The following is a 14,302-nucleotide window of genomic DNA, read 5'->3' as shown; positions in this document are numbered from 1 at the left end:
TAAAAATATGCCGTCTGTACCGCATTCATCATACCAATAGCACCAATGGCTCATCCGACACAACGCCTTTGCCTTTGTCTATCGTATAAAAAAGTGAACGCGTCGCCGCGGTTCGATAGTTCGTTTTTTGAAAAAGAAAACGTTGGTATTTTTTAAATTACATGGTTGTGGTGTGAGTCGTTTTACACTTTTAAATGAAGATAAAAGTTATGAAAACTTCGGAGAGACAAAACAATGTTTTTGCTACAATCCTCACAAGAACTAGTGTAAACACTACATTTTATTAAAGTACTTACTTGGAATAATCCTCAGTAAATAGTTAGAATCACATAATGGACAACATGGCGTCACGCCTGTTGCCACAATGGGGTAGGCAGAGGTGTATTGTATATACACCCACTTTTCGCATAGTATGTTTTGTATGAAAAAAAAATACTTACCTACAATTATAATCTGGTGACTTACTGTGAATGTACCTTGAATAGGTCCGGATAGGTAGAGCTAATTCCGTAATTTGTAAACGTTAAAATGTTACCGTACCTAATGTATTTTGGGACAAATAGAGGCACAATTGTAGGAACAAACTAGTGCACAGTCTTCACCGAGCTTTTAATACCCCAGAGCCTTTATCCCACCTATCCTTTAATGTGACTTGTGCTTCAGAGTGTAATGGATGATAATGCGAGCTAAAACTTTCAGCCCGTAACAAGGACCATAAAAGGCTCTCTTTTAATTACGACTAACAACACTAACTTTAATGTAAAGTTAACTAGATGTCTGGGCCGGTATCTAGCTCATTTCCGCTGCTTTACCGCGCCGCTACCAGTCAACACTTATCTTTATTATTCTTGTACGCCACTTTCCAAAGAGTATAAACTTTTAGTGCGTTGTACACCTGTACTTGTTCTGACTTAGCGAATAAATTAGCTATCTTAAGTGCATCTATAAACTATACACGCGTACTACCGGGTAGAAATAGAGCTTAGTGCATAGATGCATATTCATTCTATGATGCATCAAATACGTGATCGATATTAGCGACTTTAAAGCTACAGTTTTGTTTTTTTTGCAGAGGATAAATTTGCTGTCACACTTGGATATTGGCGTGAGCTTTTTTCAAGCTTTTGGGCAAGAAGTATCGAGTGGACTTCATGTTCTTAAGGCGGGAAGAGCCACAACTCATTCGATGGGTAATGACGTTGAAAAATATGATGAATCGTATAATGATAGGTTATCAATGGTTGCCAGCCTATGGGCTATCACAATACTACTAGTCATGTCATGGTTGCTCATTCGACCTTTACGATATCTTTTGCTTCTTCAGCAGCATGCTTTCAGCATGAATCTCTTAAGATTTTCACTTCGTCCTTGACCAAGACCACGTACGGAACGTCACGAAAATTTTAATTACATTTAAAATTGTTAGAATAAAAAGCGTGTGTGCCAGCCGGCGTGGAGACGACAATATGACGGCGCTCGATATGTGCGCGCGCAGCCCCGCCGGCCGCCGAGCGCTCGTCCACAGCTGACAGCCACTGACGGGGACACTCGGAACACTCCGCCACCTCACAATTACTTTTGCATCTCTTAAACAGCCATATCAACTTTATCGCTACAGACAAATTGTAACAAAAAACCCACTATAACTAATCGAGATGTGACTCTACAAGTTTTTTGTCCACACTCTCATAGACGCACAAAAACTAATCGAACGCAAATCAATTTAATCACCATGATTTTCCGCTCTTCCACGACCAGACTGAACGATCTGAAACGTTTACACGTCTAGAGTCAAGTTAGCTTTTGCGAAGCTTTTTGGTCAAGTTTTTATCATGACATCATCGAAGCCGCATCGTCGAATACAATTCGCTAAATCAGCATTCCAATTTCAAAAATCTCGCTGTCTTGTCATTTTATTTTCGTTCCTAATTTAAATCGCGGCGGCGCGCAGCGGCCGGCGGCGTGTCAGCGTTGCTCTGCGGCCAGTCCGGGAAGGCGCACCGATGCGGGTGCACGCGCGTCTCTCGCTCGCACCACCTCGTCTGCGTGTTCGCGAGTGACGAATAAATAAATCGTAAATTGCGTATTTTATAGTGGCAGTGAAGATGAGGTGTTTTATAGTGGTGGTTTTGACTGTGGCAAGCGTGGGAGCGGCGACCGCTGCTGCCACCGCGTCTTGCGCCATGTCCGAGGAGTTCTTCGCGAGACACAACTCATCAGCTGATGACAGCCACGAGCCAGGTGCGGACCAGTGTAAACACTCGCGGAAGGTGGAGAGGTTAACGATATAGGAAATGAAAACAACTGAAATATATACGCTCTACCAGCAGTTATCAAAATTTTTCCGAAGGAAAAACTTCATAAAGAAATCACCATGATTTAGGATTTTTATAGAAATACCACGTAATTTATTACTACCTAAAATACTACAACTCTACCTAGATTAAAACATGTCGTTGACTAGATATACCCAATTAATTTGTGTTAAAAAAGTTTCTTAATACATTTTATGTGATAAGCAAAACTTAGTAAATAATAATTATTATTAAGAATGTAGATCGTAACTCAAATTTGATTTATATTTAGTGACTCTATCAAACATTGCTCTATTGCTTCCTTATTATTATAGTTACCGTAAACTTAATATAATTGTCTGCTGTCATTATACGTTGGAATTTCTCCGTTAAAAATGCACTTTTGCATCCAATTCACGAATTTACGTAATCATGATGTTTAACCCGTTCAATCCGGGGTAGTCAGAAGGTGAAAGATTTGTTTGTCCGTTACTAAGTGCAGTGTCGTAGCAACTATGTATTTAGTAATCTGTGACAACGTGTTAAGTGGTATTGTAAAAGGTCGCATTCTAAAATATACATTATTTAGAATTGCATTAAAAATATAATATATTAGAATTGCGCACAGGCCTCCCCTTGTCTACCGGAAGGGGGTTTAGAGCATACACCGTAGCGTTACTAAGTTGCTCGCGTTTATACCTACAAATCCTACAATCTATTTCTTATATCGTATTCAGCTGTTTTGTTGGATAAAGGATTAAAAAGTTCATGACACTTGTCCATTTCTTCTCTTCTCTGCTATAAAAAGCTTTCCAACCTCCATACACGAATCGAAATAAATTAAAAAAATCTTGCTATTACACTTGGACGCTAGTTGCATAGTTTCCATTCAGTTACCATCTCTTACCTCTGTAATGTTTCTTTTCGGTGTCATAAAGTTATAATCACATTCTGAGGTGTTGTTTTCAACAAGTCCTCAAAACTCTCACTCTAGTTTTATTTATAAAAATTGAGGCCACAAATTATTACCTGGATTGAGACTATCATTGTCTTTTGCGACGTTTTGTTGAAAGATTGCATCTAAATGTGATTTTGCAAAAATTTACTTTAACGAGGTCACTTTAAAGCGACGATTTATATTGTATTGAATATAGCAATGGTTTTAAGGAGCGGCTCTGTAGGGCTCTATATGTACTTATATGGATATTGTATGAGATGTCTGCAGGAGACTAGGGACCCCGGTGTCGAGTGACCGCATGCGTCAGCTGGCTTGTGACCTTACCCACTGTACTGATAAACCGTGTAACATAATATGATATGCTTATCTTCATGGTAAATGTCTTATAGGGGTTGATGATAGGACGCGGTAGGCAGTTTTGCGGACGATGCAATTTTACAACACAGTACCGGTATAATTCATACCTCGTGCTTTTATGTCGTAAGACCGAATGTCCTTTTAAAATCCAAACCCCATTGTTTAAATATTGTGTCTGGAAATTTTGGCCTTAGGAGTGAAGGAAATTGTCGTGCTCAAACCATAGAGCAATACGGGCATCCGCAGTTGGCTGAAACTCAAGGATTTCTGCCGAGAAAGCATTAAAGATCTGTTTATTTTAGTAATTTAATTCTACACTTTCTTTTCTCCAAAATCGGCGATTTAATATGAATTTTAATGGTTTTCACTTTTTACAAGTTATTGTTTAGTACAATGACATTTTTAGTTCAAATGTCAAGTATTTATGAATTAGTCGCCTCTTTTCAACAAAGAACGGAAACTTAGACGACAACAGATTCAAAGCGAGAGGCGCTAAGAGCTTTTGAACTTCTCTTCAAAGTTGCAAATAGGAACAGTATTGGAAGTGCTTGGTGGTTCTGGATTGTCTAATCGTGCTTGCCTCACTGAGGCGTCCTCCTTTTACGACAAACAAAACCTTTGACTTCGCCAATAAAGGAACGTCATGTCTTAATAAGATGCTAGGTATACAGCTAAAGTGGGTTCATTTGCTACAAGGAAAACGGCCATTTACTTAAATTGAATTCATTGAATTAATCTTCCTTATAATATCACTGCCTATTCTCGTCACATAATTAGCAATTTCCCTTTACTTTCACGAGGTTCACTCTGATAGAAGTAAAGTCCATCAATAAGCTCTCTTCTTTGTTAATATTTGGCTTTCATACTTTTTATATTGCTTATAGTAGTGGCTTATCGTATGAATTTTGACTAGGCTCTGGAAAGAAATGATAGAAGTAAAGACGATATGTGTAGTCAGCTATTCAGTGCGATACGACACCCGGCCGTGAACCTTGAGTCGCGACTCAGCTTGCATGAATGGAACAATAACACTTCATTATACTGCACACTGCATACATTATTTTTGCGCTACTTTTGTAGTTATGTCTTAGCGATATCGTAGGCCAGACTGAGCTCCTTCAATGTTTCCTTGGAATTCTGAAAATAAATCAACCGTCGCTTCCTTTCATGTCGGTAATGGGCCATGCGACCATTTTTGAATATCGAAGATCGGGTTTCGATTCACGCAATCGTAAATGCTACTTAGGGGAAAGTCACGAAAAATGACGTGCGGGGGAGGGAACCGCTGGCGGGGGGAGGGAGGTGAATGGCGGCGGGCAGGCTTTGTTGCTTGTGCTGGCATTCCTCGCCTGGGAACCGGGAACCTGCCGCCCGCGCCCGCTCGCGCCCGCCCGCACCCCGCACGCATTCCTGCCCTCTCTCACTTTCATTGTTCCCTTCGGCGCGGGAGGTCGCCGTCGTACAAATAATGGAACCAGTCCTCCGAACTCGCTCTGGCTCACTCCAACACGTCCGTCTTGTCCGTAAATGCCATTTAAAGATACACTTGTTAATCTTCCCTTCCCTCGTCCTTATTAATTTACTTCGAACCGTGTAATTTATACGTTGACCGGCACTGCTAACTAAAAGCTTACCAATTAACAAGGGCAAGGGCACACACTAATCATACATTTGACAGTTAACGGTTAGCGACATTAATGTGCACCTGCGCGTGGGCATATCGTAATGAAATCATCCCCTAATAACAACAATAGAGGCGACCATTTATTGTAATTTATCGGAGACGTATTTCTTCAAACGGAACATTATCTGCGAAATGGGAACTTTTGGATTTTAACATACAATGACCAGCTGCTTGAAGGTAGAGCTTTGAAGTTCTCAATGGAGAGTCGATGTATAGAATAAGACAAGTTTGAACCGTCGAGTTCCTGTTATTACGTGTGTTAGTCACTGTCTTAGGGGCTGCGTCTGCGCCGAATTTTGATTCATTTCGGATGGTCGGAATGCCATTGTACCCGCCGCGCGTACCTGCTCAGGTAGGCTGTTTATACGTTTTGACAATCGTTGCAAAGTTATTATCAACAAGGGTGGCGAGGTGAGGCTTTGTCTCGCCTTATCTGGAACACTTGTTTTGTTTCTAGCGCCTGGACTATACTGCCATTATTTGACAACCTGTTTCTAGTCGTTGTTAGCGCGATAGGAGCGATTTATCACTGTTTGGAAGCTGCTTCATACCAGTTTTCTACATGTTATTGTGAGGCTAGATGAGACTTTGAGGAAACTATTTAAGATACAGTATTTCTTACTTTTTTAAATTTATAATCTAAATATTGTGATTCTTAAAACGCAAAGTCTTCAAATTTACTTTTACATCATCATCTCCCTAGCATTATCCCGTTTTTCACAGGGTCCGCTTACCTAACCTGAAGATTTGACAGGTCCGGTTTTTACTTTGATGACAATGCGAATGCAATTTTTATTTTGAATACTTAGTCTAACAAACAATCAATAATTTAACACAAACAGTAAATTGGAAACTGTGAAAATGACCATTGAAGTGCGTGCATATTGCCGTGTTACGGTGTTTAAAGAAGCCGTCTACCGTCTGCCAGTCGCAGTTACGTTTGTTTTGGCCCTACTCGTTAGTATGCGAGACGCCTGCGCTAAACATCTACATTCATGTTCTAATGCCCTATTAAATTATTGGACGCATAAATAACCAACTGAATAAAAACCCAATTACAACGGAAGTTGTTTCAAATAGTCGCTTACACTAAGCGCTTCCTGCGAGGGGAGGCCTCTTTGTTATTCCCAGGGAGTGTTTATATTTCTCTGTTATTGCGTTAACGCATTTTAATGCCTTCAGCCCTAATTCCGAAAGACTTATCTACTTAACGACCATTTGAAGCTATAAAGCCTGATTAAATCAACGAGTTTTTGTTTAAATACTTGTTGAATGAAAATTAAAGTCGTTTTTGGGAAAATCTCCTTGCCTCACGTAATGGGGGTTGATAATGCCCATTTTTCATTCCTTAAGCCGTTGCCTTAAACCTAGGATTTAATACAGTAGAGGTGTTTAAAACTTTATTAGGGCTTACTGAAAATTTTGGTCCAGATTATCGTATGGCGATTACCGTCACATATTTACACGTTACTCAATAATGGAAATGCTGAACCACGACCATCGTAGTGCCACAATGAACTTAATGATTAATTCATTGCATTAAGCCCAAATGGAGATAAAAATAAACATTTTAGTATGGCGGATTTGCGAGAATTTAATTAAAGTCTGGCTGGATTTTGGAATAGAATTCGGCGGGACCGTTGCAAAATTAATTAACGGAGATAAAGCACTCGTGCTAATTATTGTAGCTCTCCCCCGGACATTTGTTCGCCCCGCTCGATATCGCCGGGGTTATCGTAAGTTCAGCTCACACCGCGTACATCTATAGCCACCTAGGTATGTAGGTATATTCTAGGTGCAATATGTTAAGGTACTGTTTACCGAGGTGTTTCTATGTACTTGAGACGTGCAATGGTATTAGAACATTCGATCTGTATCCTGATAAATAAGCGATTTTATGGAACTGTTGTGTTACGGTTCTCCTGTACTTATTACGTCTGAGAATGTTGTTAAAATGTTGTTGCTTTTAGAAATATCTATAATATGTGATCATTACAAGTATCTAAACACAAACAGTATCAAACTGTAAGGAGCGATCTAGACTCCACTTATTGTGACAAAGTTTTGTAGAATAGAATAGCAATTGTTTATTATAAAAGGACGCCACACAAAAACAAGACAATAACAATCAGGCAAAAAGGATGTTCGTCGAAATGATCATAAAGTGGTGGTTTTTGCATAATTGTGTTTATAACATTTATGACATAACACATTGATGTATAATATGTTACTAGATATAGTTACAACAAATACTTTATTGCACATACAGGAAGTACAAAATTACAAAAGAAAAGAGAAATAGAAAGAGTAGAATTGGCGGCGGTGTATATATGAGGTAAACCTGGAGAACAGGTACTCACCTGTTCATCGATTTTATTATTAAAGCGAGCGTTTTTCGGGGTTCATTATTGGAAGCGTGACACCGAACACGGTTAATGCGGCTCAGCCAATGGAACAGGTGGTTGGTGACCTATCAGTTGCACTTCCGACCCCGCTGGGCTTCCCGCTCGGGTTTCCACACCGCGTCTCATCGATCAACCTCATACTTATACTATATTACATAAACTTACGCCCGTAAACCCTAATAGAGTAGGCAGAGAGATAAGGATTCTGATTTCTGAATACAAAAAGAAGTCTTGCAGTCAATACATACAGCATACTATAATGAAAGTAAACACCTTAGAACATTTCTAAATGTTAAAACTTTATTTACAAAATTGGATTAGTGCAGTGTATTTTCATCTGTTTTAGGTTTGTTGATGTTATAAAACTTTGTGATTTAATTAAAAAGTGTTGTTTTGACTTCGCCTGATACTCTCTAAGAATCTCTAAGGATTTCGACATTTTAATTCACGGGTTACAATACCTAATCTGTACTAAAAGTCAGGTTTACGTTCCAAATTGAAGACGATTTGACCTGTTTGACTCTGATGCTATTTTTTACTGTTCTCGAAAACTTTTGCAAAGTGTAAGCAAAAAATCGTCATAAGTATTTTAGTCAGTGCATTCATTCGCTAATCTTTTACCTGTGGCTACAAACGCCAAAGGACGTGTCTAGAACAAAGACAATTTCGAAACGTTAAGATTATCCGGATAATTGACAAAGTTGTCGGAAGGCATAATGCTTTTACAGCTGATTTCTTAAAATTTACCTTGAGATATTGGGATATTTTTTCGCAGAATATCATTATGTGAATTCTGTTTGTTTTAAAGACGCTTACAGACCCGCGACGACGTCATCGACACCATTATTGTTAGTCTGTAAGCGCCCTTAAAAATACAATTTGCATTTGGATTCCAAAATACCATGTTCTAAGAAACAAGACTGTTTTATTTTCTCAGTGTCTGTTACAACAATATTTATAGGTACTTAAAGAGGAATGGCAATATTATAAACTGTTATTTATGGATAAAATTTCAAATTGAATATCTACATAACAAGATCGCGACCATATTCCCAATAGCGCTAGTCAGAGGCTCATGAACGCAAGATGAACAGAGTAGGTATCCACGCATGGTTATCTCTCGAGTTTCTTTTCAAATTTCCATTTGTTAGCTCTCCCTATGAGGAGCTCGGTGGCGCAGCAGTAAACGCGCTCGGTCTGCGATTGTTGAAGTTAAGCAACTTTCGCAAAGGCCGGTCATAGGATGGGTGACCACAAAAAAAAAGTTTTCATCTCGAGTTCCTCCGTGCTTCGGAAGGCACGTTGAGCCGTTGGTCCCGGCTGCATTAGCAGTCGTTAATAACCATCAATCCGCAATAGGCCCGCGTGATGGTTGAAGGCCCGATCTCCCTATCCATCCATAGGGAAGGCCCGTGCCCCAGCAGTGGGGACGTTAATGGGCTGATGATGATGAGCTCTCCCTATAATATATAAGATCACACCTATTTGCCATTGGGGTAGGTAGAGACCACGGAATTCCACTTACTACGACCCTGCCTAACACACTACTTTCGCTTCTTCCACTCTCATCAAAGAATCTCTCTCATCATGCATGCTCGCCGGTTACCCTGAAATACGACTTACAATTTTATTGTATGAGTAACAAGATAATATTTCATTTGTTTGCTTCATACATTATCCGCTACAATATTTCAGTCGTCCCCATAGACATCCCGGGTTTGCCTCCAACCTTTAGGATCGTGTCCTTGGCCGATAGTTCGCCAACTGGGTCACCAGTTCACCACATTTCATAGAGGATTTATGGCGCCACCGTTAATTACTGTTTACAGCCTATGGAACTTTATGTGCCTGTGGATTTTGCTACTTTGCAGTTGTAACCAGTTTAGGTACCTACCCGGGATACCCGGGGTTTCGTTATTTTATTGCAATTATAAATTATAATCATTATCCCTTGTCACCATAAGGTGCATCGTATCTATCTTAGGACTTCGTATCAACAGTGGCTGCATGTTGCCTTCTGATTAATTGTGGCTATTCCCATCGGGAAGTGTTTATATATGCAGGAATTACTGGTGTGTGTTTATGTAGGTATATGTGTTTAAATGATAATAAATCTCGATTACTATGCTGCTTTACAGACGTACAATAGATAGATCTCCATCTCAAAGTCACGTTTTCCATTCATCTTCGATTCATTTACTCCTTATGATTCATTTACTTTAAATATAATAGCTTTTTAGTACTTACCGTACGTATATATACTTTGTATACTATACATTAGGTTACGTAATGAAGAATAATAATTGCTAAGTTGATTGTTTTTTTTAGCAAACCTATTATTGAGCCTATAATTCAGCGGAACATGGGAACAGTGTAGCCGCGGCGCGCGGTGACGTGGGCGATTTGTGCGATTAGATTGAATCAATTTGTCTACAGGGTATCGACCTGGCACGCGGCTCATGCACTGTCGCAGAGCGGTTATGTACGGTTCCGTGAGCAAGTTAGATATAATAAGATAGTCTTGATACATAAGATAGATATATTCCCCAAATGCACAGACTAATTTCACTTACTACACGATCTCGAAGCAAACCTTCCATTCGAGGATGCGGATGTCGAGATTTGATAGAGAGGGTGCGACACCGCCAGTACTTAGTGGAAAATAGTTCCAAGTAAACTTTATATTACTTAACTAAAAATATATTTATTTCAGATTATAAAATATCCATAATTTATGTACAATACGTCTGTAAATGAATAAGATTAAATCAAAATAAAATAAGTTTAAAATAAATTAAAACAATCCTCCTTACTTTAATTTAATCAAACGTGGAAGTAGATGATAAAGTGTCCCAAGATTGCTGAAGAAACCTATTCATAATAGTCAATAGTGTTTGTGTATGGAAAGCGAGTAACAGGAAAATATCACCTCTTGTACCTGCCATGCAGTGTGGCAGAGCCTGGCTCTACTGCGTCGAACTTAATTCATGTTTGTGGACAAGTTTATTAACACTTTTCCGGTTTTTATGGTCATTGGTTAAAACGATGCTTATGCGCTATTGGTTTACGGTCACTCATTCATATTTTTGCATTTAACTCAGATGCTTATACCCTGTACTTATGTGATTTTGTTCATTTGCGTATTTAAGTTCCGAAAACCCCCGCGGAACGGTACACGCTTACGACATAAACGCGACAATTACCGCGGACTTCGACCAATTGACGCGGTGTATCTTGATATATAATTATTGTCGCGTCTACATGGATAAAATGTACCATGCCACCCCGGGGCTACTCAATATAAAAGGATGCTTCGTACACTAATGTCGCACGAGGTGACGTGGGCAAAGGCAAGTCGGGGCCAATTTGTCGCCCGATTAGATTGATTGAATTTGTTCGCTGAGAAATGGCCGTATCCTGTCGGAAGCCACCATTATGCTCGTTCTGATAAGATCCCGCCAAAACCGGGTCTTTCCATCGCACTGTAAGGGACTCGGATTACCTATCAGATTTGACGAGAGCTTTTTTGTTCCCCGTTATTGGGAGATGACAGGATCTTTGGATACTCATCTTTTGCATTACTCATTGGGCTTTAAATGACTGTAAATATGTGTAAATTACATTGTTTACGGCCAACTGCAGCAGTTAGTAGGTTTATTGTTTTTGGAGTTCTACGTGGGCAGAAGCCGGAGGCAGTAAGGTCAAATGTATCGTATGTCTCATCGTATGAAAAAAGTATGCTTACATAAACAATACAAAGTTCGCGAGACGTTTGGCTAATATTGTCTCCACCAAACCTGGTGAAGTAATAATAATAATAATACACTCATTACAAAAGTCTTCAATAAGTTAATCGTCTGCCAATCCTGATTCGTTCGTTATGATGTACCGTAATCTACGCCTAAATAGGTAATCTATCATTTTGGAAAGGACATTTCGTGGCTGACTTTCCTAACTGACGTGTCTGTATTTTTTTGCTAAAGTAATTTGTGTATTATTGGCAATTGTAAAAGGTGCACATCAGTTTCGCCAAAATATGCAGATACGTCAGTTCGCGACATCAGCGACGATTTACGGATAGAATTTGGAGTTGTAATGATAATACCAATATGTTTATATCTCCAAGCTATATTTAGGCGGTGTACGTATAAATGGCAAGTATTATGTCCACGATGTGTTACGAGGTGCTACAGCCGGAGTCGTTTCCGCGATGGCGGGTTTCCGCCGGTGGGCGCGCGCGCACCGTAAAATATATTTAGCAGATCCGGTGACCGGTGGCGTCACGGCTCGAACTACGTGTTTGTCGCCAATTCGCCTCATGATGAGTCTGTCCAGTTTTTTTGCATCTGTTTCATTAAGAACGACGTCAGTCATAATTATTTTCGCTTTTCAGTTTGAAAACGGTTTTCGTTTACTCGTTATCTCGCCAAACGCGGTTGAAGGTGGAGGGAGTGGCAAAAAATGCCTATTCAATCCAATCTTGAAGAGTTTCAATTTATTTTTTTTGCAGGATGGAAATTTTCTTAAAGTTGGCAGAGATTTACATATTGTTATAAATATTATACATTTTTCCTCTTATTTTATTACATATTACACGTTTAGATGGGAATACAATAAGTTTTTTTTTCCGAGGCAAATGGTGAGGAACCTGTAGTACTTACGAAAGCAGTAAATGGTTTTATACTCACATAACATTAAAAGTACGTTACAAAAATAAACCAACTGATAAATAACCATCCATCCTCCATTGGCGTCATATTCTAAAACCACCACGTATCACCATGTCTAACTATGAAGAATTCGCAAAAAATATGAAATATTAAATGGTTTATGAATGAGTACACAGATAAAAGTTGGCACTATGGAAAGAAATGGCGGCAGTAACTAAAGTCGTTTGTGGCAAATAGATCTTGTAAGATGGTTCAAGAATTTCATAAGGCTCGCATTCTCCCGAACCCTCTAGCTACGCCTGTGAAGAGCGACAAATAGGTACAATATATGTCTATAATATTTACTGAACTGATTTCAATCACAGTTCTTAAAAGTTTATCAAGAAGAAGAATGAAGTTTTCAAAATAGATGTAGATAACGTTAGAAAACTAACAGGCATAGGTACGCGTGTGAAGTTTGAAAACACCAGGACTATTATTGTTGGCGGCAAACTTATATCTGACAAAAGTTTCAGCACGACTCGAGATAGTCGTACTCGTATCCCGAGCGAGCAAAGTGTTTGTGTTTGTATTTCTAGAAAAGCTTCAAGTTTTCGAACTGAAGTATCGGACAGACAAAGCTAGCCACTTGAAGAGACAAGCGTTTATCAACGGTTGTATAAAAAGCGAGCGTTTAGAAGACGGTCTGTGCTGGTACAGATCAGACACTTTGCAGATCCATTGTAGTCATGCCCTTTTCTTAAATAATACCATCTTTCAGATCAATCTTGTTTATTATACTTAGGTCCGCGTAGAAAGGTCCGTGAAATGGAAACCGTAGAAACATAACAAAACACAGAAACACGTAAAACAAATAAAAAAAATGTGACTGGTGTGTGTGTATGAGGTAAAACGTGATTAATTATGAAACAATTAGGTACTTATACGAAAATAAACTCACGTCTTTAATTTGTTTTGAGATAGATAAAGCCGTAAGTGGATACCGTGAAAAACGAGATATCGGGAGATTATGATGATACACAAAACTACAAGCCGTCATGAGACAGCATGCAAACCACTTTGGTATTGCTATGAACCTTATTGATGTGACGCAGCTTATCGCCTGTAATTTGTCCGCTACGAAGGACGGGCGACGTATTGTAGTATAGAATGTTGTATGGGTATAACGATGACGGTGATGCTTCACAGTCGATCTCGACTACAGCGATCTAGCAACGAATGATTTATTAAGGATTACACAGAACAATAATCGGTATGTACTGCGTGATATAGCGGATTTCAAACTTGGGGCCTTTCGAAAACTCCCGTCCACGAAACGCTCCCGGTGTCGTAACTGAGCTTAAAATTATTTTTTAATCTGTGGAGAACTACTTATTATGAGTTTAAAAAGCTTTCTCTCCGGCTAGGTATAAATCCCGCTCTTGCTGGGCACAAACCTAAAGCACAAACCTTCCCTCCAGTATCCGGACTACTGTACCACAATGCTCCACTGCGGGTTGGTGGAGGCGTCTGCGTTACAATGTCGCCATCGGGAATCGAGCTCGGACCTCCAGATCGTGAGTTTATCGCTCTAACCACTGAAACACGGAGGCTGGCCCTACAATAATAACGAGTTAATCAATATGAGGCTATGTAAACGGGATATTAGTAAGGGAACAGGTGTGAGGTCGCGTGCCGGCGGATTCAGAGCAGGGCTGCGGTCGTCACCCGACACTCACAAGCCAATACCTCGTTCCGAGTCGCCAGGCGACACCCGACACCTGCATTCCCGGCAAGGTCTTTACTTTATTTACATTACATGTCTATTTCTAAAGGCTAGTCTCTCAGTTGCTTAAAGGAAAGTGTAAATTGATCTTAGTGAGGTCTCATTGCGGAAGATTTAGGAGATTCGGATTTGATTTCCTGTTGTTATTTTTCAGTGCTAATATTTTATG

General features: G+C 39.6%; 1 protein-coding gene across 2 annotated transcripts in view; it reads left to right on the top strand.

The window, feature by feature from the left end:
• The first annotated feature begins 1,969 nt into the window (after positions 1 to 1,969).
• The window catches only part of LOC126381910 (division abnormally delayed protein), a 138,508-nt gene continuing 126,175 nt past the window's right edge, over positions 1,970 to 14,302 (top strand). For both annotated transcript variants that reach the window (XM_050031478.1, XM_050031477.1), the window contains exon 1: positions 1,970 to 2,241. In XM_050031478.1, the coding sequence (XP_049887435.1) occupies positions 2,106 to 2,241 (136 nt within the window). In that variant the 5' untranslated portion in view covers positions 1,970 to 2,105. The remainder of the gene's footprint in view (positions 2,242 to 14,302) is intronic.

This window comes from Pectinophora gossypiella, chromosome 3, assembly GCF_024362695.1.
Source record: "Pectinophora gossypiella chromosome 3, ilPecGoss1.1, whole genome shotgun sequence".
NCBI classification, from domain to species: domain Eukaryota; kingdom Metazoa; phylum Arthropoda; class Insecta; order Lepidoptera; family Gelechiidae; genus Pectinophora; species Pectinophora gossypiella.
The sequence above is the reverse complement of the archived record's forward strand: the minus strand, read 5'-3'. Positions and strand labels throughout refer to the sequence as shown.